Source organism: Pistacia vera, unplaced genomic scaffold (assembly GCF_008641045.1).
Source record: "Pistacia vera cultivar Batoury unplaced genomic scaffold, PisVer_v2 Contig23, whole genome shotgun sequence".
NCBI classification, from domain to species: Eukaryota; Viridiplantae; Streptophyta; class Magnoliopsida; order Sapindales; family Anacardiaceae; genus Pistacia; species Pistacia vera.
In genome coordinates, this window is record NW_022196035.1 from 87,014 (window position 1) to 110,183 (window position 23,170).

Below are 23,170 nucleotides of genomic sequence, written 5' to 3' on the forward strand. Positions count from 1 at the left end.
CCTTTAGAATTGAATGGACATCATGCAGGTCCTCTTAGAGCATTTTGGCAGTGATAATACAGAAATTATGAATCATACTCTGCTTTATGAATAGTAAGAAATAGTGAAAATATCGAAGAAGCATGTTACATTGACTAACCTCCAAATTCAAAGAGAAAAAATTTAGTGCAAGGACATATATGCATAGTTCATCCGGAGTTTCAGACACCTTTTAAAAGCAACATGTATGGCAGGCACACACTATTGAGCACCAAGCAATTGTTCCATCAATTAGAAGATATTTGTTATCGTGCAACAACATGCAATAGATGAACGATAAATAAATTGAAAATATTTCGTCAATTTATACCTTATTTATAATTAATAAAGATAGTTTAGAATAATAAATATTTTATTTATTAATTCATAACTGTTTAAATTTCAAGCTTTCCAAAAAACGAGAAAATTAAAAAGAAATGAAGAGTGAAGGACAATGAATTGAAACTAAATAAAGCAAGAAATTAAAGATTATGTGGACGGTGGAACTTAGAAATTATTGTAGAAAGAAAAGGATGTGACACAATGACTTTTCTGTGGAAAGAAACAATTTTTGCTGAAATTACTTATAAGGTCGCAAAGAATTATTTCATTCATTCAATATGTGAATTCAATGAATCTTCCACTAGTCCTGAATGATAATCAGTTGAAATACTGTAGTATATTAGTTGATATTCTTAAATGTGGTCATGTGTAGCTTGGTAACGCATTTTTTTTTTTTTTTTAACCGAAGGTCAATTACTATTTTTTTGCACAAATTTAATATTTTTCGGATGGTAGAAGAATATTTGAGAATAATCCATTTTGATGTCTTCTGATTTCTTGCTAGGGTAATAAAACGTGTGGACTCCATCAGCCTTCATATAATGATCTAAAGGTTAATGTCAGAATTAATAATTAGAATTGTTAGAATAAAAGGTTGGAAATTTTCTGCTAGAAACCAATTCCAGCTGGGCATTTGGATGGATTTTATGACTGAAAGATAATTTGTGGGTGACAATTGACAAAATTTGAGTCTATTACTTATAAGTTGCAAGGAAATATCTTTAGAAAAATATTATAGTCACTAATCACCAAATTTATTTTTGTATTTAACATTTTATGTAAAATTGTGACAACATAAAATTTAATCGTTGATTTAACATTTTACAAAATAAAAAAAATCATAAAATATTCATAAAGTCTTAAATTCATTAGTCAATAAGGGCAGCCGAGAGCTTTCAGTTTCTTCTGTATCTTAAGTCTTTGCATTCATTGATTTTAATTAAAGTAGATTTGGACTAGTATAATACATACAAAACTCCTAGCTTCCTAGAAGTTGCATGGATGTTGGTTGTATTTCTAGGTTAAACTTCATAAATTTCTTTCACACTTAATCTCAAATTAATACAATTTAATTGTTGAAAGTGAATTTGACAGATAACAGTACAAAACACACTAGACTCTTACGTATGAGTTGCAAGGATATATCAATAAAGTGTGTTACATATGTGTTAGCCACTAGCAAGTCATGAGTTATATCAACGCACATGACATGTAATCACTTCCAGATTGATGCATGCATCAAAGATTATTCGATCATTTGGGAGATATTTGTTCATTCGATCAGCCACTAGGTAACATCATATACATCAACACCAAAGAACTAAAATAAATATGATTTTAATCATACATACACCTTGAAAGCTTATCTAAGATTTCTAAATTATTTTATTATAATCGAATAAATAAAATTAGACTGGCTCGTTAATCTTCTAGTTGAATCACGTTAGAAGTTATTTCATTTACTTCATCAAGTTTGATTTATTAAGAATTCCAAATTCAAATTCATATATATATAATAACATAGGAATAAAATCACACTACACAAAAAGACACAATTTACGTGGTTCAACATAACCCATCTACATCCACGGATGAGAGAAATCCATTATAGTTTATGAACATGATATACAAGAATACACAACATCGTAAACCCGGTACATAAAATAGAGTGGAAACAATCCTAGTTTATAACCACACTCAACCAGTACCTAGAGGCTAGAACTGAAACAATCCTAATTTCTAAGACACTCTACCTATGGTGCTTAATAACTCTTACATCAAAAACCATATGTGTTATCACATTCTCTTACAACCTTAAATTGATTCTCATACCTATATTTATAAATAGTATATGAGATATTCTTTTCCTAACAAGACTCTTAAATTCTATTCATATTTACAATTGCATTCTTTATTAATAGTTTTCCTAAAAAAATACAATTTCACATGGGAACAAATAGGAAAGCGAACCACAATATCTCATCAATATATATAAAGTAAAATCTCTCTATAGTTATAATGGTAGGATTGAATTAATTTATTATTATAAAGAGATTATAATTTAATAGATGTGTAGTTACAAAAAATGTTTTTTGATTTCTTATATATTAGGATTTCAATTCATTGTTTTAGTAATATTAGGATTTCTTATTTGCTTTTAATATTACTTGATTTCTTATTTTATAATTTATGTTTTAGATAAATATTTTTTTTTTTTATCTTAAACTCTTAATGTAACATAGCATATGTTTTTTCTTTTTTTAGCAATATACAGATAATTATTACTATGTAAGGATAACTTTTTTAAGACGAGAATTAAAATAATTATACCTTATTATAATATGGAGTTTATTCTTTTTTATAACTATCCTAAGTTGGGACTAAAATTTTTTATGACTATATAGAGGTTATTCTTATATATAATGTCACTATATATATATATATATATATATGAAAAATAAAAATGATCAACAACATGTATGAGATAGTCTATCACTTATATTAATTAATTTCAAAACCTTGTTTTGGAAAATTTTAATATTTTTTGGATGGTAGAAAATCTGTGAGAGTAATTCATTTAGATGTGTTTTCATTTCTTGCAAGAACCGCGAAGCATTTGGTCTCCATCAGCCTACAAATAATGCTCTAGTGCCAGCTGAAAGATAATTTGAGGATGACAATTGAGAAAAATTGAGAGAAACGGTGCAGATCCAATGGTAGAAATTGCTTAATTTTGTGTTTCTTGTTAATAGATTGTACGGCTAAGATGTAGAGTGACTTGGATCACAAATTGCTTCTGTATAAATAGAGTTTGTGTGTAATAACAGTAAAGGTAAGTAGAAAGATCTTTGAGAATAATTCCATTTTTATGTATTCTGATTTCTTGCAAGGGCAATAAACTGTGGACTCCATTAGCCTGCATATAATGCTCTAAAGGTCAATGTCAGAATGGTTAGAATTGTTAGATTTGATGAATAAAAGCTTGGAAATTTTCTGCTACAAACCAATTCCAGCTGGAAATTTGGATGGACATGCTTAGATAGTGCCAACTGAAAGATAATTTGAAGATGACAATTGAGAAAATTTAGGCCCTTTTACTTAGAAGTTGTAAGGAAATATCTTTGGAAGAATATTATAGTCACTATTCACCTAATTTATTTTTGTATTCGATCATATTCATAAAAGTCCATAAGTGGGGCATACACCGAAGAATTTCATAAAGCATTTATAAAGTCTTAAATTCATTAGTCAATAAGGGCTGCTGAGAGCTTTCATTTTCTTTTGTATCTCAAGTCTTTGCATTCATTGATTTTAATTAAAGTAGATTTGGACTGGTCTGATACATACAGAACTCCTGGCTTCTTAGAAGTTGCATGCATGTTGTTGGAATTTCCAGGTTAACCTCCATAAATTTCTTTGAAAACTAATTTCGATATTTAGCAAATACTAGTGTTGACTCTTCCAAGTTAACACTGAGGTCTTGTCAAATATTATAAAATGCTTGGTACTTTCCTTTCCACTTAAATTTGATCCTGTAAACAAACTTTGAAGGCCATTTTTGTCGTTGGCCTGGCCATTGCAGCCCACTTATGGATATAACCTATGAGTGGCTTCTTTAGCCCATTGCAGCCCACTTATGGATATAATCTATGAGTGGCTTCTTTAGCCTATTGCTAGTGACCTATACATCTAGAAGGTAAAACTAACTTCAAGTAGTTTAACTATGACCCGTATTACATTTAGTAATTGTACCTTTGATCAAGCATTTGGCATTAGAAGTTTAATTAAACACCAATTCGAAAAAACGCTTGTCATCAAAGCATCAGAGTTCAAATATTTCACTTACCTAAGGCACGTAGAATTTTGGAACTTAGACCTTGTGTGAGATCAGATTTTAGAGGAAAAAAAAGCAATAGCTCTTCATCTGAAATGATATTTCCTGAAGAAGATTTCCTTCATCTTTAGCATGCACTCACTGTTGCTAAGACCTTGTTTCTTTGTGGTTTAAAGCCCTTGACAAAGACTTGTTAATGAAACGCAACGCATGACTTAAAACTAACGGTACTAACTGAGACTCTAACTGAAGAGCTTTCTTCTCTTTGTAAAAACAGAATTTAGCAAACTTCTGTTACTTAGCCTTAACTGATACGTATTTCAAACTTAAAGTCCGCATCTCCTTCTTCATTAATTCTTCTAATAATCTCATCAACGTCGCCCTCAACCTATAACTAACATAGTAAGAATTAGCTTGCCACAACAATTAGTATTAGATACATACATTTTAAAAGAAACAGAGAAGATGGAATTGGTTTTTTTCTCCTCATTTGAACCACAAGAGTTGAGAAAATCTATGAGATGACAAAGTAGTGAAGTTTTGGAACGGAGGAAACACTTTCAATTTGCAAGTATTCTGCTATCAAAATGCCATACTCTACTTCTGAAACTAGAGCACTTGTTCACTTGCTTCTTGCTGGAGAAAAAAACTGATAAAAAATGCTAAATTGAATTTCTAAGTATTGAATGTTAAATTTAACCAGAAATTAGATTGACACAAAACATACAAGTACTTTAAGAACCTCCAATCTGAGAATCTTGTTGACACTTGCCTCTAAATTTTCCTGCCTCGAATTGTAAAAGCATTAAAATATAAGCCAAAATTGTCTAATCAGCATCTAATCTCAAAACTCACAAAAACTAAGCAATAATATTATCTAATCTGTTATTCAAAAACCCTCTCAGAAAATTGAAAAATGAAATAAGAACATGAAGAATTTATTTGTATTAAGAATTCCAGAAAATAGAATTGCGGAATGGTACAGAGATTATAATCAATTTACTGAAAAACTATAAAATCAATCATAAATATTTGTGACAATGAATTTATATTGTATTAGCTAAAGTCAATAAAAAAAATACTGAATTATATAGAAATCTAGAAAATAGTAGAGGTGAAAGAAAATGGCGAACCTTGAATAATGAGATGATTCTCCAAAATTAGATGATTCATCGCTTTCTTACTTGTTTAAATTTCTTTTAAATTTCTCCCACTTTACGCAAAAAAATCCCAAAATGCTGCCCTGCAAATGCAATTGATCAGGCTTCACATTCCTCAAATCATGACAATAAGTTCATGTACGGAGCCATGGTGACTGAATGCAGCCCCCAAGTTTTACTAGACTTGAACAGACTTAGAATTACCAGGAATCATTGCAAGAACATTTTCCATCCTTAAAATGATGATATCTGCCGGCATCTCATAGAACAATTTCTCTGTTTACAATACTGCTGATAAATTTCAAAACGGAATGACAATCTCCACAAACATGAAGATTTTTCACTATCCGTATGACTGTCCCAGAAACACACTTTAGCAAACCAAAAGCTACAGCCACCCTCTCACTATGCCAAAACAACTGCTTCTCCTTCTCTTGATGCTCCACTTTATGTAATACAGAGCTGGTATCTGGAACATATCCCTTTCTTCTCATTTCACCATCTAACTCTTTTAACAGCCCAAAAATCTTATCCTTCAAAGGATGAACATCTTTTCCATCCTAGATTGGAACATGTCAAGCAAGTGACAGTAGGGCAGATAGCATTTCTTCTTCTTCCTTTACCGAACCAAAAGAATAGATAAGAAAAAGAAGTCATACTTTTTTTTAGTCTCTCTCTCTTCTCATACAACAGGAAAATGTCTAAGGCTTCCCAGCATGAAACACTTGGCTTTCCTTTCCAATGTCAACGCGACTATATCCCAGCTCCTTTTTCACTTCCACAAGCGCCATCAACTTTCTCACTTTCAATACATGTTCCCACATAGCAGCAGTGGCATAAACATCTGACAACAATATATAGGTTGCAGGATCATTGGATTTTAAGCTCAATAGCTGATTAGGTACCCTTATTCCCATTTGGGTATTCCCATGCTGCTTGCAAGCACTTAATAGAACTTTCCAAGTATGCTCATCGGGCTTGAATGGCATTGCTTTAATAACATTCTCAGCCTCGGCAAGATGTCCAGATCGACTACGAAGATCCACAAAGCATTTATAGTGTTTCTATGAGGGACTAATCCCATAATCATCGGTCATAGATTTAAAAAGTTTACGGCCTCTGCTAACCAATCCTACATGACTACAAGCATAAGTCAATCCAACAAAGGTCACTTCACTTGGCTTGACTCCAGCTGAAACCATCGCATCATAAATGGCCAATGCTTCCTCAGCTCGTCCATGCTGAGCTTCCCCAACTATAATAGAAGTCCAGGAAACAACATCCTTTCTTCTCATTCTCCCAAAAATGTTTTTGGCTGCAACAATATCACTACATTTTGCATACATATCCACTAGTGCATTACTTATAAACAAGATAGACTCATAGCCAAGAGCTATAACAATGCCATGAATCTGCTTTCCAAGCTCCAATAAGGCTAGATTAGAACAAGAACCAACAATGCTTGAAAGAACTAAAGGTTCTACTATATCAACCCTTGTCTTTTCATTTTAATAAACAAATAAAATGCATCAGTTCCATTGCCGCTCTGTACAAATCCAGATATCAAAGCAGTCCAAAAAAACAGATTTCTATCTGGGACTGTCTCAAACATCTCAAGGGCCTCATTTCTTCTTCCACTTCTAGCATACGCAGATAACATGACATTCCAAGAAACTGAATCCTTGAACTTGATAGAATCAAAAACAGGGTGAGCATCGTCGGGCAATCTACATTTTGCATACGTATCAACCAAAGATGATTTAACAAAATCATTATCACAAAATGGGGATATCACAAAACGAGCATGAACTTGCTTGCCTTGCCTAGTGGCGCCCAAGCAAGCGCAGGCCTTAATGAGGCTAGCGAATACGAAGTGGTTAGGCTGCAACTTATCAAGAGTAAACATAGCGGGGAAGATAGCGAGAGTTTTTTGGGGGAGATTGGCTTGATAGTAGGCAATGAGAATTGAACCCCATGAGAAATGGTCTCTGTGCGGCATTTCATCGAGCATGTGAAGGGCGTCTTGAAAAAGGCCACATTTGCCATATACGCTGATGATGTGTTGGGGAATGGGCCACATTGAGTTAAGCCAATTTGAGAATCTGAGCGTGAAGTGATTTGGCGGTAAAAGGGGTCTTTTTTTCGCTTTTTTTTTTAAAATTAATTTTGCTCAATACTTTTATTTTTATTTTGGTATAATCTACTGTGCAAATTGACTCCATCTGTCTAAGAGTAGAGAGTACACTCTAAAAAAGGGCAAATTGAATATTCCTTGCCCCCTCTAACATTATTTTTATTATAAATTCTATATAGATTTATTTTAATTTGCCCCCTTTAATATTAAATCCTAGCTTCATCCTACTACTAGAATTTTGTTAGAAAAACGGACATGGGTATGCAATATCATGAGGTAACCATAAGGTTTTTGTTTCAATTCAATTTATTCCTTGTGGCATTTTCATTTTGATTTTTGATCTACAAATAATGTCATGTTGAGGAATAAATCCCACATCGTATAAATCGCTCAGATGAAACACATGGTACAATTTCATTGGAATTAACAAACTAAATTTTAGGATTACATAGGCAATAAGCAATTGTGTCTTAGTATGTGCTTAATTAATTATACGTAAAATATCAACAATTTATTTCTCTAATATATTATTGTATGAACTAACACAACGCAGGGCCACCGTACATCAAATACATTAACTAACCTAAGAGGGTGTTTGGTTTCAGAAATGTTTCATTACGGGTTAGATATGGCTTCTAGTGAAAATTACTAGGTATAAATAATTACTGTATTTGGTTCATTGGAATTGTATAAACAATTAAGGTGTTTGGTTGACAACAATTATATATTACTTAGATATTATTTTACTAAATTGCCCTTTATAAAATTATTTGATACAAATTAATATTGTGTTTGGTTAAACAAGTATAATTTTGGCAAAGTCATATATGAAGGATATCTCCGGATACCATTTCTTGTATCCATAATCCATGACAGCCACCTAATAATATCACTATGGTTGGGTACATAATATCTGTGCTCATTAGATGTTACGCCAGAAAATGAATTTCAATATTGCTATCGACACCGATGCTTTGCACCGAAATGTGAAACCGAACGATGTGTCACCTGAGTTGGACAAGTCATGTAGCACATTAAGAAATATTTTTGCGAATAAACGATCGTTTATCAAATATGGACATCCATCCATTTTTATTGGACAGCCGTTCATTTGAAATGAACTCCTATCTATGCGAAAATGGCAACGGACTCCCGTTTATATTATATGAACGGGAGTCTACATATAAGGATGTCAGTCTATAGTTTAAATTAAAAAAATTTGATAACCAAAATCATGGACACTCACTACTTAATGGACGGGTGTCTTTAATAGATGGACGCTAATCCATTATTTAAATTTAAAAAAAAATTAAAAACAAAATAATCTCATTCTTTTTGGAAACGCTGGGGTCAAAGATTGATTCTTTTTGGCGTATGTATTGGAAACTCTGGGGTCAAAGATTGATTCTTTTTGTTGATAGCAAGATTTAGCGCAAGGTTGACACTGTGCCCATGTGAGGTCGCTTCTTGTGTCGAAAATGAGAGATAGTTCTTTCTTTGGTGACCCGAGTCCCACTGTAACAATATAAGTTGCCTGAACCCACCGCGCTACCGTCTTTCGCCGGAAGATTGGCGGCGTCTGTCTGCTTTACGTTATCTGCACGGCCGGAGTTCTTGGAGAGTTTTGATTGAATTGAATCAACTCGAGCCTGGTCTTTAAGGAGGATTTCCGAGTGAGAAACAGAGTTTGGTTTCTGATCCCCATTTCTAAAACACGGACCTCGCTTGTGAACTACTTCCAAAGATGACTTCCTTCCGGCAGCTGAAACATTAATCAAAATTACGCATAATTAACTCATGAAGTAATCAAATGGTTATAAATACAATGAAACAGACAGCTCTTTTAATAAACTTTTAACTATTAGTTGAACTTTTGGTTACAGACAAACAATCCCTCATATATCGCCCGTGATCGACAACTTAAAATTAAACACAAGAAAAACAAAAAAAAAAAATATAATTGGAGTACAGCAGTACACTGGTTACTGTGAACAAGTTGGTGGAACTGGGTAATCTGAGTAGTCAAAAAGACTAATGACTTTTTAACTATGACTTCTTCTCAAAAGAAAACAATGAAGTGGTTGTGCTTTGTACCATTTTTCTCTTATTTTCAAAAAAAAAAAAAAAAAAATCTTTTTCTACATGATTTTATAATACCGCAAAAATCATTCACCGGAATCGGTTTTCTTCAGCCAGGAGCAAACTTTCGGTCTTCCACATACGTAAAACAAAATAAACTTTCTTAATGACCATATGCAGATTTATAGTTTACTTAAACATAAAAATAAATTGCATGGAAATAAAATGAAATGAAAAACTAGGGAACTGAAATTAAGTTACCATGGGTGGAATGTGTGCAAACGGGTGAAGGTAGGAGAGAAGAGAGTTGAATAGTTACAGAGGTTTCTGATTTAGCTTCAACTTCTGCTTTTAATTTTTTTTTTAATTTAAGCAATGAACGTGCGCTCATCAAATAAGGATGTCCGTCTATAATATATAGACGGACTACCATGATTTTTATTATCAAAGTTTTTTAATTTAAAGGTGGACTCTTGTCCATATAATATGGACAGAAGTCCATTGTTATTTTTGCATGAACATGAATCTATTGTAATTTCGCATGAATGGGAGTCCATTTCAAATGAACGGTCGTTCATTTATGAAATATTTCTTAATGTGTTATGTGACTCGTCTGATTTAGGTGATACGTCGTTTGGTTTGACATTTTGGTGCAAAGCGTCGGTGTCTATAACATTATTGAATGGAGTTTAGGTACGGGACTACGAGAACAAGCCAATTAATATATTATTATATGAACTAACACAAACGCAGTGCCACCGTACATCAAATATATTAACTAACGTGAGAGTAACACTTATATTACTTGTCAAGTACATCAACCAAAATAAATATTATGCACAAATCCATAAATTTTCTCCAATTTCGGTATCTACAAGCTATTTATTTTTCTAATAACAGAGAATATGTCTAAGCTTTCAATTTCTTGTAAACAATAAGTAATTTCTATCAAAATGGTAGAAATTCTTTGAGAATAATTCATTTAGATGTTTCAATTTCTTGCTAAGACCGCAAGAAATCAAAACTCGATTTGAGTCAAAACTTTCTCAAAAGAGACATCCTGTCTCAAATCTGCAATTTGGATAGCTTGGAAAAGCTTAATCTTTCGCACAATAAGCTTTCTGGATTAATTCCAAGCTGTTTTGAAAGAATAAATGGTTTGTCAAGCATTGACATATCTCATAACAATAAAATTATACTTACAACTTTTTCATATAACCATGAGGTGGTGGCTTGTAATTAGTCATTTTGCATTTGAGTAGACGAGACTCATTATAAGCTGACCAATCGCGAGTTGCCACATCAGGATTGTATGAAAAAATTGTATAAAAAAGTTGTAAGTATAGAGCTACTCATCTCATAATAAGTTGTAGGGTCCAATTCCTAACAGAAAAGCATATAAAAATGTTCCCGTTGACGCATTGCAGGGGAATGAAGGCTTGTGTAGTGATGGTACCGGACTACCATCTTGCATGCTTTTAACACACACAAACATGGATCAGGAAAAATCTGGGCTATTGTGTCTCCTATTTTAGGAGAAATGTATGTCCTGCTACAGAGTTTCAAAATAAATCCATGTAAGTTAGCTACCGTGATAAGAGTGAAAAGAGTTAGTACTTTGATGAGCATTTTCTGTAATAGTTTAGTTATTTAGCTTGTTAGTGTCAGTTGAGCTCTAGTGTAATTTCTCTTATTATATGCCTTAGAAGAGATTCTAATTTTACAGTTCTGAATTACAGCAATACCGAGTAGTGTTTTTGGCAATAACCTTTGTGGTGGTAATCTCTTGAACTTGGGCAACTCACTGAACGGTATTTACTGAGAAAGTAAATCCGTTGTAGACCTTTCATGGCCTAGCTGGAGTTCTATCACAGACTAAATGTCAATAAACTGGTCCAACTTTCAGTACGTGAGCCATGACTTTTTTTATGCCTGATAAACTGCCCTTTAAGTCAAGGAAAATTGTCCTCTTGCTATGTTACTTGAATCTTGTTCAAATAAGTCATGACATGCGTTTTGATTTTTTTTGTCATGAGAAAAAGAAATATGCAGAAATTTCTTTGTAGAAATTGACAATTTTGACCACAAAGAGTCAAATGAAAATAAAAGAAAAACAGACATATTGATACAGACACATCGTAAGCCCTGATTTTATAAAATTTATTTTAATTGTAACACGAACAATGGAGTCATCAGCCTTCAAATTCAATACAGCATTCTCACTTTTTTCCCAGATCCATCTCTTTTTTGTGTTAAACTTTTCACTTACTGCTGTACACAATTCTACTGAAGAAGAACTTGCTCTTCTCAAATGGAAAACCAGTCTTCAAAATTACAATCAGAAAATCAAAACAAGTCCACGTTCTTGGTATGGAATTCATTGTAGAAGAATTGGAATTCTGACGCTGTCCAATTCACATTTGAACATTTCCTTTTTCAAGCGTAAACATCGGCATGACAAGGATTGACTCGGAAAATTAATTAAAGTCAACAAATTTTCTACCCGATTCTTGTAGAAAAGTAATTCCGTTGCATATTGGGAGTTCAAGTTAATTTAAGCACAACGGCTCATGTACAGGATAATTAATTTTCTTAAGAAATGTGAGCACATATTTTTGCAATGCAATATGTTAATACAAGGCAACGACTTTCATACCTAATTTAGTCCTTTTCCATAATATTTTTTTTTTTTTTTTTTTTTTTAAGGAAGTATATACAAAATTATGGGCACTTGAAGGTTGCTAAATTAATTAAGGTGGGTTTAATTTCTGGGAACCAGATGACTAAGTAATTGTTCGCCTTGAATGAAAATTCCAAAGTTCGTTTTTTGGGTAAGTGAGTAGTATCATTAAGAAAGAATGTATAAAGAGATCATTAAAAAAAAAAAAAAAAGCCGAACCGGCAATCCTACCTCAGGACAAACCTTAGAAAAAAATCAAAAATACAAACTTAATAGACTGAGAATCTAATCTCCTCTTGTTTGTCTATCTTAAGCACCCGAATGATAGAAGAAAAGAGAAGAGGAGCAAGCAAAGGAACACAAAGACAAAGATATCCTACCACAGGACATGCCCTAGGATAGGATTCAAAAAAACCTAAACAAGATTAAAAACAACAATACACAACATCATTCCTACCTCAGGACAAATATTGGATTAGGAAAACCCATGTTCATCGCAAGCTAGTTTTGAAGATAGTCATAGGTAATCCCCGAATCTCCGCAAGTCTTCTATTGGCCATGGAAGATTTCATTTTGTTGAGGTCCATAGCCTTATCTCTCAACATATTCCAAAGTTCTATGTATTAAAAAGGGAAAATTCCGAAGTTTTTAGTTGCTGATTGATTTGTGAAACTCTTCCGTAGATGCATAAAATCAAATTGTTGATATATACAAGTCCCTACTGTGAATTTATTGGTACGTAGCAACGACTTTTCTTAGAAAGATATCATGTTATTGGTTGCCTTAATAGTCTTCATAAGTTAAACCCTAATTAATTAGGAGAGGACTGTATCCTCATTGATAGAGGACCATATATATGCAAGTCTTGGTAAAGTTAATTAAGCCGATAATTTCGCTGAAATTACTGATGAGTTGCAAGGACATTTCTTAGCAATTAAAGAGACATGCTGTTTTCCGTAGACAACACCTAATCTTGACTTTAATTAGTGAATGAATTTGGCCACAGATTATTATTTTTGAAATAATAATTATAGTACGTTTCCATGCTTAATTTTGGTAGAGGAATTAAACTGGTTATAAGTAATTTTCAAGCTTCAAAAAACATTATAATTAGTTACTTTGCTAGCTTAATAATGTAGGACTGTAATAATTTAATGCAAGCGAAAAAGTTTGAAGAACACGACAAGTTAAGATGACTAATATGATATAATAATCTTTCTAATCACTACTAAGAGAGCTGTGCCGAGTACTCCCCTATTTACATTGAATAACAAAGAGCATACAGTAATTCTAATAAGCTTTTTGACAAACGGTAAAAAGTGATGGACAGTTCATTAATTAAAAGTCAAAAAAGCTAGAAATTAAATGTAATAATGATTAATGAGGGACCACTTAGAAATAATGGCATAATAATCTTAATTATCATGTAATATCTATATTTTTACAATGGAATATAGACAATTAGCTTCCTAGAGGGTAACCACTACTATGTGCGTGATGGTGAAAGAATGAAGAGGTCTAACATAGGTTTTTAAGTTTAAATTCTTTAAACTTTAATAACTCTAAGAGTTATCGCTGAAGAAATTTATTCGACTGTTAACTTCTAATAGGATTTGTTGAGGATAGATATCCTTAAAAAAAAAAAAAAAAGAGAAAACTTCACTACAGTGTTAAATTGACTTTAAGTCAAGTAAAAAAAAAAAATTGTCCTCTTCCGTAAATTTTTCCAAGAAGAATAGTTAAAATTATGGCCAACCTTGAGAGGTTGCAAGATCCTGATTACATATATGTATCAGGAATTCAGGATCATGAATTATAACACAAACAATGGAGTCCTCAACCCTCAAATTTAATTTAGCCTTCTCACTTTTTTCCTTGATCCACCTCTTTGTTGTTTTAAATTCGTCATCACTTACTGCAGCATTCAATTCTACTGAAGAAACGTTTGCTCTTCTCAAATGGAAAACCAGTATTCAAAATCACAACCATTCTTCCCTTTCTTCTTGGACTCTTTATCATGTTAATCCCACCAATATTTCCAGCAACCAGAAAACCTACATAAGCCCATGTTCTTGGTTTGGAATTCATTGTAACCATGCTGGAAGTGTTAATAGTATTAACCTCACCGGTACAAGTTTGAAAGGTACGCTTCAGAATTTCTCATTCTCAGTGTTTCCCCACCTTGCATACCTTGATCTTAGAAACAATGAGATCTTCAGTATCATCCCGCCTCAAATCAGTAACCTTTCAAAGCTCAAGTACCTTGATTTGTCAATTAATCAGTTATCTGGTAAGATACCACTAGAAATTAGCCTCCTACCTCATCTCAATTTCCTTTACATTTCTGAGAATCAGTTAAGTGTCCCAATTCCCAAAGATGTAGGTCAGTTACATTCTCTTAATGAGCTTGCCTTGGACCAAAACCATCTGGACGGTTCAATTCCAATATCTTTGGGTAATTTGAGCAACTTGGCGAAATTGTATCTTGATAATAATTCTCTTTCTTCTACCATTCCTAAGGAGATAGGTAATTTGAAAAATCTCTCTTATTTATCCTCTAGTAATAATCTACTAGAAGGTTTTTTTCCTCCATCCATTGGTAATCTTAGTAACGTACAAATTTTATACCTATTCAACAACAGTCTTTCTGGCTCCATTCCTGAAGAGATAGGCAGTTTGAAATATCTCTTTGAACTAGTATTGTATGAAAATCAATTTCAAGATTCTATTCCTCCCTCCTTTGGCAATCTGAGCAACTTACATAGTTTAATTCTATACGATAACCTTCTTTCCGGCTCCATTCCTAAGGACATAGGAAACTTGAATCATCTGGTCAATCTAGATTTCAGCGTAAATCAATTCAATGATTCTATTCCTCTCTCCTTTGGTAATCTTAGCAACATACAAGTTCTATACATAAACAACAACCGTCTTTCTGGCTCTATTCCTAAGGTGATAGGAGACTTGAACGACCTTTCCAGTCTAGCATTGAGTAAAAATCAATTAAGTGATGTTATATATTCCTCTCTCCTTTGGTAATCTGAGCAATTTAGAAGATTTGTACCTACACAAATGTGGGCTTTTTGGTTTCATTCTTGAGGAGATAGGAAACTTGAAATCTCTCTTCTATTTAGGATTGGCCGAAAATCAACTTAGTGGTTCTGTTCCTCAATCATTTGGAAATCTGAGCAACTTGGAATATTTGTACCTTTATGATAACCATCTTTCTGGGTCTTTTCCTCAAGAAATCGGAAATTTATGGTTGATTGATCTTGAATTGGGCACAAACAACCTCACCGGTTATTTGCCATATAATATTTGTCAAAGTGGATCACTTAAAGAATTAACTACATTCGACAATCATTTTCTTGGTCAAATCCCAAAAAGCTTTAGGAACTGCAAAAGTCTAGTCAGGGTCCGCATAGAACACAACCAATTGTGTGGGAATTTTTCAAAAGATTTTGGGATCTACCCCAACCTGACTTATTTAGATGTAAGCCAAAATGAATTTTATGGGGAAATCTTTGTGAACAGGAAAAAGTTTCCAATATTAGGATATTTAAATGTTAGCGGGAATAATATAACTGGGAGCATACCCTTAGAGATTGGAAACTCAACTGAGTTACAAGAACTTGATCTTTCTTCAAATCATTTAGTTGGGGAGATTCCAAGGGAACTAGGAAACTTGAGTTCTCTTATCAAGTTGATTCTGAATAGGAATCAACTTTCTAGTGGTATAACTCTAGAATTTGGTTTACTCACCGAACTTGACTATCTTGACTTGTCTGCAAATAGATTGAATAAGTCAATCCCAAAAAGCCTTGGCTACTTGTTGAAGTTGTACTACTTGAATCTGGGTAACAACCAACTTAGCCAAGAAATTCCAGTTGAGTTCGGGAAGTTAGGTCTACTGTCAGAGCTAGATTTGAGTAAAAACTTGCTTAAAGGGGAGATACCGTCTGCAATCTGTAATTTGCATAGCTTGGAGAAGCTAAATCTTTCCCACAATAGGCTTTCTGGTGTAATTCCAATTTGTTTTGAAGAAATGAAGGGTTTGTCAAGCATTGACTTATCCTACAATGAGTTGCGAGGTCCGGTTCCTAACAGCAAAGCATTTAAAAATGCTCCTATCGAAGCATTGCAAGGGAACGAATTATGCGGTGATGTTACGGGTCTAACATCTTGTGAAGCTTTCAAGTCACACAAACATACATCAGGAAAAATCTTTGCTATTGTGTTCCCTCTTTTAGGAGGACTCGTACTTTCAGTTGTCATAATTGGTTTGTATTTCATTAAGCAAACACAAAAGATGGAGTCAGAAAAGCAGCAAAGTAGTGTGAACACCCATGGATTACTTTCAGTATTAAATTTTGAGGGAAAACTTGTGTACGAAGAAATTATAAGAGCTACAAATGATTTTGATCCTAGTTATTGTATCGGTAGTGGTGGATTTGGAACTGTTTATAGAGCAGAACTACCATCGGGGGACATTAAGAAATTTCACTCACATCTTGTAGAGATGGGAGATCAAAAAGTGTTCTCAAACGAAATAAAGGCATTGACAGATATACGACATCGAAATATTATGAAATTTTATGGGTTTTGCTCACATGCTCGACAATCGTTATTGGTGTATGAATGCCTTGAAAGGGGCAGCTTGGCCACAATCCTAAGCACTGAAGCAGAAGCCAAAGAATTGGGTTGGAGGAATCAAATGAATATTATAAAAGGTGTAGCCAATGCTTTGTCTTACATGCACAATGATTGCTCCCCACCAATTGTCCACCGAGACATATCAAGCAAAAGTGTATTGTTGGACTTGGAATATGAAGCTCATGTTTTGGACTTCGAAACTGCAAAATTTATCAAGCAAGACTCGTCCAATTGGTCTGAACTTGTAGGGACATATGGATATGTAGCACCGGGTATGTAATTCTTTCATTTCATATTTTATTATCAACTAATTTACACAATATGGATGCAACATACTCATATATATCTTTCATTTGTAGAGCTTGCTTACACAATGACTATTACAGAAAAATGTGACGTCTATAGCTTTGGAGTGTTAGTGCTGGAAATAATTAGAGGGAATCATCCGGGAGATTTTTTATCCTTATTTCCATCATTGTCTTCCAATGTGAATTTAGTTCTCACTGATATGTTAGATCCAAGACTTGCAACTCCCTCACATGATGTCCAGGACAAACTCATATCAATGATGGAGGTTGGTTTTTCTTGCTTAGAAGCCAATCCGGAATCTAGACCAACCATGCAGATTGTTTGTCAATGATTATGCAACTAAGCTTCTTGTTCTTTACCAGGTAGTCATCATACACCAAGCTATATTAGTATATTGTGTACATTAATTATTAGTTATCTTGCCAAGTTCGTTANGTTGTCATAATTGGTTTGTATTTCATTAAGCAAACACAAAAGATGGAGTCAGAAAAGCAGCAAAGTAGTGTGAACACCCATGGATTACTTTCAGTATTAAATTTTGAGGGAAAACTTGTGTACGAAGAAATTATAAGAGCTACAAATGATTTTGATCCTAGTTATTGTATCGGTAGTGGTGGATTTGGAACTGTTTATAGAGCAGAACTACCATCGGGGGACATTAAGAAATTTCACTCACATCTTGTAGAGATGGGAGATCAAAAAGTGTTCTCAAACGAAATAAAGGCATTGACAGATATACGACATCGAAATATTATGAAATTTTATGGGTTTTGCTCACATGCTCGACAATCGTTATTGGTGTATGAATGCCTTGAAAGGGGCAGCTTGGCCACAATCCTAAGCACTGAAGCAGAAGCCAAAGAATTGGGTTGGAGGAATCAAATGAATATTATAAAAGGTGTAGCCAATGCTTTGTCTTACATGCACAATGATTGCTCCCCACCAATTGTCCACCGAGACATATCAAGCAAAAGTGTATTGTTGGACTTGGAATATGAAGCTCATGTTTTGGACTTCGAAACTGCAAAATTTATCAAGCAAGACTCGTCCAATTGGTCTGAACTTGTAGGGACATATGGATATGTAGCACCGGGTATGTAATTCTTTCATTTCATATTTTATTATCAACTAATTTACACAATATGGATGCAACATACTCATATATATCTTTCATTTGTAGAGCTTGCTTACACAATGACTATTACAGAAAAATGTGACGTCTATAGCTTTGGAGTGTTAGTGCTGGAAATAATTAGAGGGAATCATCCGGGAGATTTTTTATCCTTATTTCCATCATTGTCTTCCAATGTGAATTTAGTTCTCACTGATATGTTAGATCCATGACTTGCAACTCCCTCACATGATGTCCAGGACAAACTCATATCAATGATGGAGGTTGGTTTTTCTTGCTTAGAAGCCAATCCGGAATCTAGACCAACCATGCAGATTGTTTGTCAATGATTATGCAACTAAGCTTCTTGTTCTTTACCAGGTAGTCATCATACACCAAGCTATATTAGTATATTGTGTACATTAATTATTAGTTATCTTGCCAAGTTCGTTAGACACATAAATTTGGGGAATATTAAGTTACTGGAAAGGTAACATTACCCCTAATATCTGTTAGGATTAGTGTATAAACTGCCAAATTTGTAATTTCTGTTACTTACACATGTACTGCTGTAAATGGCAAGTGCTACTCACTGCTACTCACGTGTATTGTTTGTACATATAAATGAGTTTGTAAACTCTGTATATTTTTAATTAATTGAAAGATTCAACAGTAACAAACTTTACTTTTCTCTCAAATTCGTATTCTCAACTATATCTGACAACATTCATTTCGTTTCCTACTGTGTCAGCAAGGCTTTCGCTTGAACCTAGAGTGTTTTCCACCCATGTGACTAGCTTGGAGCCCGACCTTACGATCAGCTGCTACTTTGTCAGAGAGTTCAAATTCCATTCTTGGGACTTATTACTTTATATGTTGTTGAAATCTTGCACTGTATAATTTAAAAAAGACAAGGGAATTATTTAGTCCGGTGTAATATACTGTTTCTTAGTAATGTTATAAAATGCGAGTTTCCAGGTCTCTTATATTCCTTTCCCTTTTTGTAATTTAAATGCCTCGAGCATTTTCATCTACACTCTTCACGCTTCACTAAACTTCAATAATTATCTCTCGAGTATTTCATTTCGAAATGCCTGAATGTTTGAGCTCTTCTTGTATAAATTTTACAGTCACATATACAGTGTAGTCTTTTTCAGCTACAATTTACAGAAATCTGAATATTTATCTGTACACATGGCAACAAAAAATAATTTTGTTGCAATGAAGCAAGACTCATCCAATTGGACTGATTTTGTGGAAACATACCGATTTGCTGCATCACGTGTGCAACTGTAATATTAATAAATCGTATTATGACTATTCATATTATTAAAAGTCATGGGTAATTGAAGGTTGCTAAATTACTTAAGGTGGGGTATTTCTAATCTTGTCATGTTATTAAAGTCAGAGGTACTTATCTGAGTATCATATTACTATTCAAATAAGTCCTGATATGTGTTTTGAAATTTATTCATGAGAAAAATAATGTTGCATAAAATTTCCTTAGAATTAACGTTTTTGATAACGAAAGGAAAAAGTAAAAGAAACATGGAAATATAGATGGGGACACTTTGTAACTTGTAAGCAAGGTTGGAGATTTCCTTAGTTCTGTTATCTTGTTGGAAAAATGGGTCATTAGCAAAATCCAATATCGAGTAGGAATGAAAATGGAGAAAGGTGTAAGGACTTATATAAAATAAGACAAGGTTAATAAGTCATACATTAGTTAGAAATGAAAGTAGGGTAACTTTTGAGGCCTATATATGAGAACTGGATGATGGTTTTATACATTCCAGAGAGTATTTCCATTACATTTCTCTTATATAAGGTTCTTTTATTAAAGATCATTTAGTTGAAAAGTTTTGTTATAATTCTTCTTTGTTTTGAGTAATTATTTTTATGCCTATATAGTTTGGGTATTTGTAATACTGCCAAAAGAAATAGTGAAAAAAGTTTTGTTGTAATTCTTCTTTGTTTTGAATAATTATTTTTATGCCTATATAGTTTAGGTATTTGTAATATTGCCAAAAGAAATAGTGAAGTTTTATTTTACTAAACCTCGTTAATTCCTAGTATTAATTATTTTTGCATATATTTTGATTATTTATTTTTATTTTAGTAGTTGTTATTATTATATTTAAATAACTAGCATTAGAATTTATGTTTCCGTTGCATAACATATCTTTCAACAAGAGCGTCGTGTTTCTGATAATTTGGACAGCTTTCCAGCTCCCTCACTTGCCGTTCAAGTTATTATTAAATGCGAAGAAATGGTCCACCAGTGAAGAAAGTTGAAGTTAATTTTAGCACAACTGCTCATGTAGAGGATCGTTATTTTTCCCAAAAATATATGAGCCCAATTTTTGTCAACGAAATTAATACAAGACAATGACTTTCATCAGTGTTAAACCAAGCATTAATCATTATATCCATGGTAGAATTCTCTTCCACAAGAGATCTTGATTTCTATCTATGATCATGCTTGAGGCTTGCAAAAATACAGCTTCTCTCCGCTCTTTGATCTTTTGCAGTGATCATGTTTGTCATGAGGTTAATCTGGTTGCATATATGCCCACTAATATAGGCCGCCATTGGCATCATTTACCAGATAGGACTTATATATATACCGTTCCAAAACATCAAAAAAAAATTATAAAGGATGATGCTTGGGGTTTGTCATACCATGCCTTCTGTCAATGTTTTTGTATTTCTTTTTTCGTTAATTGTGATTCTTTCTAATTTATGCTTTTTTTTTTTTTTTTTTTTAATTCAGTCTTCTTCGAAGGATAAGGTTCATTACGTCTTCCTAGCTAAAGGTCATCCTATTTTTTTTTAAGTAATAAAATTATACTCGTACCATCGAGGTTTAACAAAAAAGAAAAAAAAAAACAATATTGCTTCTCTAGATCTTCTGTTTTCAGCTCCATCTGTTTTGCTTTTTTTCTTCATTTTTATCTTTGATTTATTATGATATTTTTTCTTCTTGCGCTTATTTTAATACAACAGAATTATGAGGGGGTGAGACTGATTACATCCTCTGATTATCATTTATTACAATTTCTTCATTTGCTGCTCGCAGATGATTATAAATGACCTCGTTTAGTGTATGAGGCACCACTTCTCTAAAATTATAATTGTATACATTCTTGCACCCTGATTTTCTAAACTAATTATTAACATATAAAATTTTACAATCTTCTAAATGGAAAAGTTTTCTCAAAATTTAACCATAGTTAGGTTGTCCAACGGTCAATTAAGACTTTTAGGTGTATTACTCAAAAGGTTTTAAGTTTGATTCACTTAGGTTATTAATAGGGGTGGTCAATGAGAGAATATACAAAACAATCAACTTCAGGGTCTAGAAAGATTAGTTAAAATAAGCGAAAACTGACCTAAACACTCTCGATAACCAAAAAAAATAAAAATAGAAGTTTTCTCAAAATTTAGTTTTTTAACCGCTAATCATCCCCAATTAACTTGATCCGGTTTAAAAAAATCTGGATGTCAAATTACTCATTGCAACCATGCGCAAAAATCTTGTTGGAATTCTACAAAGATATGTATAAAAATCGTAGTTGAATGTTGAGTTGAGCTATACATACATTTTTAAACTACAAATCCGCACCAGAGAATGATTATATAGATACAATAAAAAAAAACATGTTCTTGTCCTTTCTATTTTATTTTATTTTTTAAAGACAGATGTTGACCTTTAAAATACATACAGCATCAATTAAACATGTTCTTTATGCTGAACACCAACTAATAATTTTCATGTTCTCAGTTTTATTCATTCATCATATAACATGATCCATACTTGTTGCTCAATCTTTCTTCCTTATTCTTCCACGTTTCACATGCATGGCCTTATCCTTACTACAGCCTTTTGAGTCTTTCTATACGATCAAAAATATTCTGCTCCGTTGTAATATTCCACGTATCCCTGCCAAGATCAAAAGGAAACTCCCATTTTAAGTTTCCACATGCTGTTTCTAATTGGCATACAATGAATATATTTAAAAGTATATCTCCTATTTTGATGCTCACATTGTTCACAGATTCTCCAAAATCTAACTCCATAAGACGGCCAATCAAAGTTGTGCCACCTAGGTCTAGAAATATTATCAAACTTGGGCGGATATGCATAGAAATTAAGAAGAGTTCAAACCATATGAAGACAGAGAGGAGATTAAGTGTTTAAATACACTATGTTGATTTGATGTGTCAATAATTTGTAAAAATAATTGACAAAGTGTAGCGTTCGAGCTGCCGGTTGTAGCGTTCGAGCTGCCGGTTATGGTAGATTAATTGCTAATTAAGCTAATGACAACTAAGTAGTTGCCTGGATTGAATTTATCATCTATTTAAAAACCAGCAACTCACGCAAACTAGTCTAATCTCCAACTCATTTTGCATACTTTTAATTGAGATAAATAACATGTACATACAGACAAAAATATATTCTTATGAGTATGCGTGCATTTGAAAGAAAGTTATAGTTGTCTATCTATGTCAATTTTCGGATGCAAATATAAAATCCAAACATAAATTACAGACAATAAAAGTTAGGAACGGCTCATTAACTTTCGATACAGCTAACAGTTAATTGCCACTTGTTAGTCTCCTAGACAAACCCAAGAATGGGTTCAAATGGAGGGTCTGGTAACCTCAGTCAATTTTTTTCTAATAAATTTTCCTTGGTATTTTTATTTTTCAAAATTTTTTGGTATATTTACTTTGCAAATTGACCTCATCCATCTAGAAGTAGAGAGTAAACTCTAAAAAAGGCAATTTGAATACTCCTTGACCCCTGTAACAGTATTTTTATTATAAATTTTATATCGTTTTA

At 33.1% G+C, this 23,170-nt stretch overlaps 3 protein-coding genes and 1 pseudogene across 3 annotated transcripts; 3 read left to right on the plus strand and 1 right to left on the minus strand.

The window, feature by feature from the left end:
- Window positions 1-5,206: 5,206 nt before the first annotated feature.
- On the minus strand, window positions 5,207-14,336 carry LOC116131149 (annotated as a pseudogene).
- Window positions 14,337-15,258: 922 nt separating this feature from the next.
- LOC116131150 (MDIS1-interacting receptor like kinase 2-like) lies at window positions 15,259-16,928 on the plus strand. Its single transcript, XM_031416796.1, has 2 exons — window positions 15,259-16,803; window positions 16,899-16,928. Exons 1-2 carry the CDS (start codon window positions 15,259-15,261, stop codon window positions 16,926-16,928), a joined length of 1,575 nt encoding a protein of 524 aa, XP_031272656.1.
- A 73-nt stretch (window positions 16,929-17,001) lies between these two features.
- Window positions 17,002-17,541, plus strand: LOC116131116 (MDIS1-interacting receptor like kinase 2-like). The gene is made up of 2 exons (XM_031416750.1): window positions 17,002-17,173; window positions 17,261-17,541. The coding sequence occupies exons 1-2, from the start codon at window positions 17,002-17,004 to the stop codon at window positions 17,539-17,541; spliced, it is 453 nt and encodes a 150-aa protein (XP_031272610.1).
- Window positions 17,542-17,687: 146 nt separating this feature from the next.
- On the plus strand, window positions 17,688-18,554 carry LOC116131151 (MDIS1-interacting receptor like kinase 2-like). The gene is made up of 2 exons (XM_031416797.1): window positions 17,688-18,303; window positions 18,391-18,554. Exons 1-2 carry the CDS (start codon window positions 17,688-17,690, stop codon window positions 18,552-18,554), a joined length of 780 nt encoding a protein of 259 aa, XP_031272657.1.
- Window positions 18,555-23,170: the final 4,616 nt, after the last annotated feature.

What these genes read in the sequence shown, in the direction of transcription:
- LOC116131150 (XM_031416796.1), top strand. Translation starts at nt 15,259, where the DNA reads ATGTTATATATTCCTCTCTCCTTTGGTAATCTGAGCAATTTAGAAGAT. An exon ending in TGTTCTCAAACGAAATAAAG is followed by an intron (nt 16,804 to 16,898) that starts GCATTGACAGAT and finishes ATGCCTTGAAAG; the next exon opens with GGGCAGCTTGGCCACAATCC.
- LOC116131116 (XM_031416750.1), top strand. Translation starts at nt 17,002, where the DNA reads ATGCACAATGATTGCTCCCCACCAATTGTCCACCGAGACATATCAAGC. An exon ending in ATATGGATATGTAGCACCGG is followed by an intron (nt 17,174 to 17,260) that starts GTATGTAATTCT and finishes TTTCATTTGTAG; the next exon opens with AGCTTGCTTACACAATGACT.
- LOC116131151 (XM_031416797.1), top strand. Translation starts at nt 17,688, where the DNA reads ATGGAGTCAGAAAAGCAGCAAAGTAGTGTGAACACCCATGGATTACTT. An exon ending in ATATGGATATGTAGCACCGG is followed by an intron (nt 18,304 to 18,390) that starts GTATGTAATTCT and finishes TTTCATTTGTAG; the next exon opens with AGCTTGCTTACACAATGACT.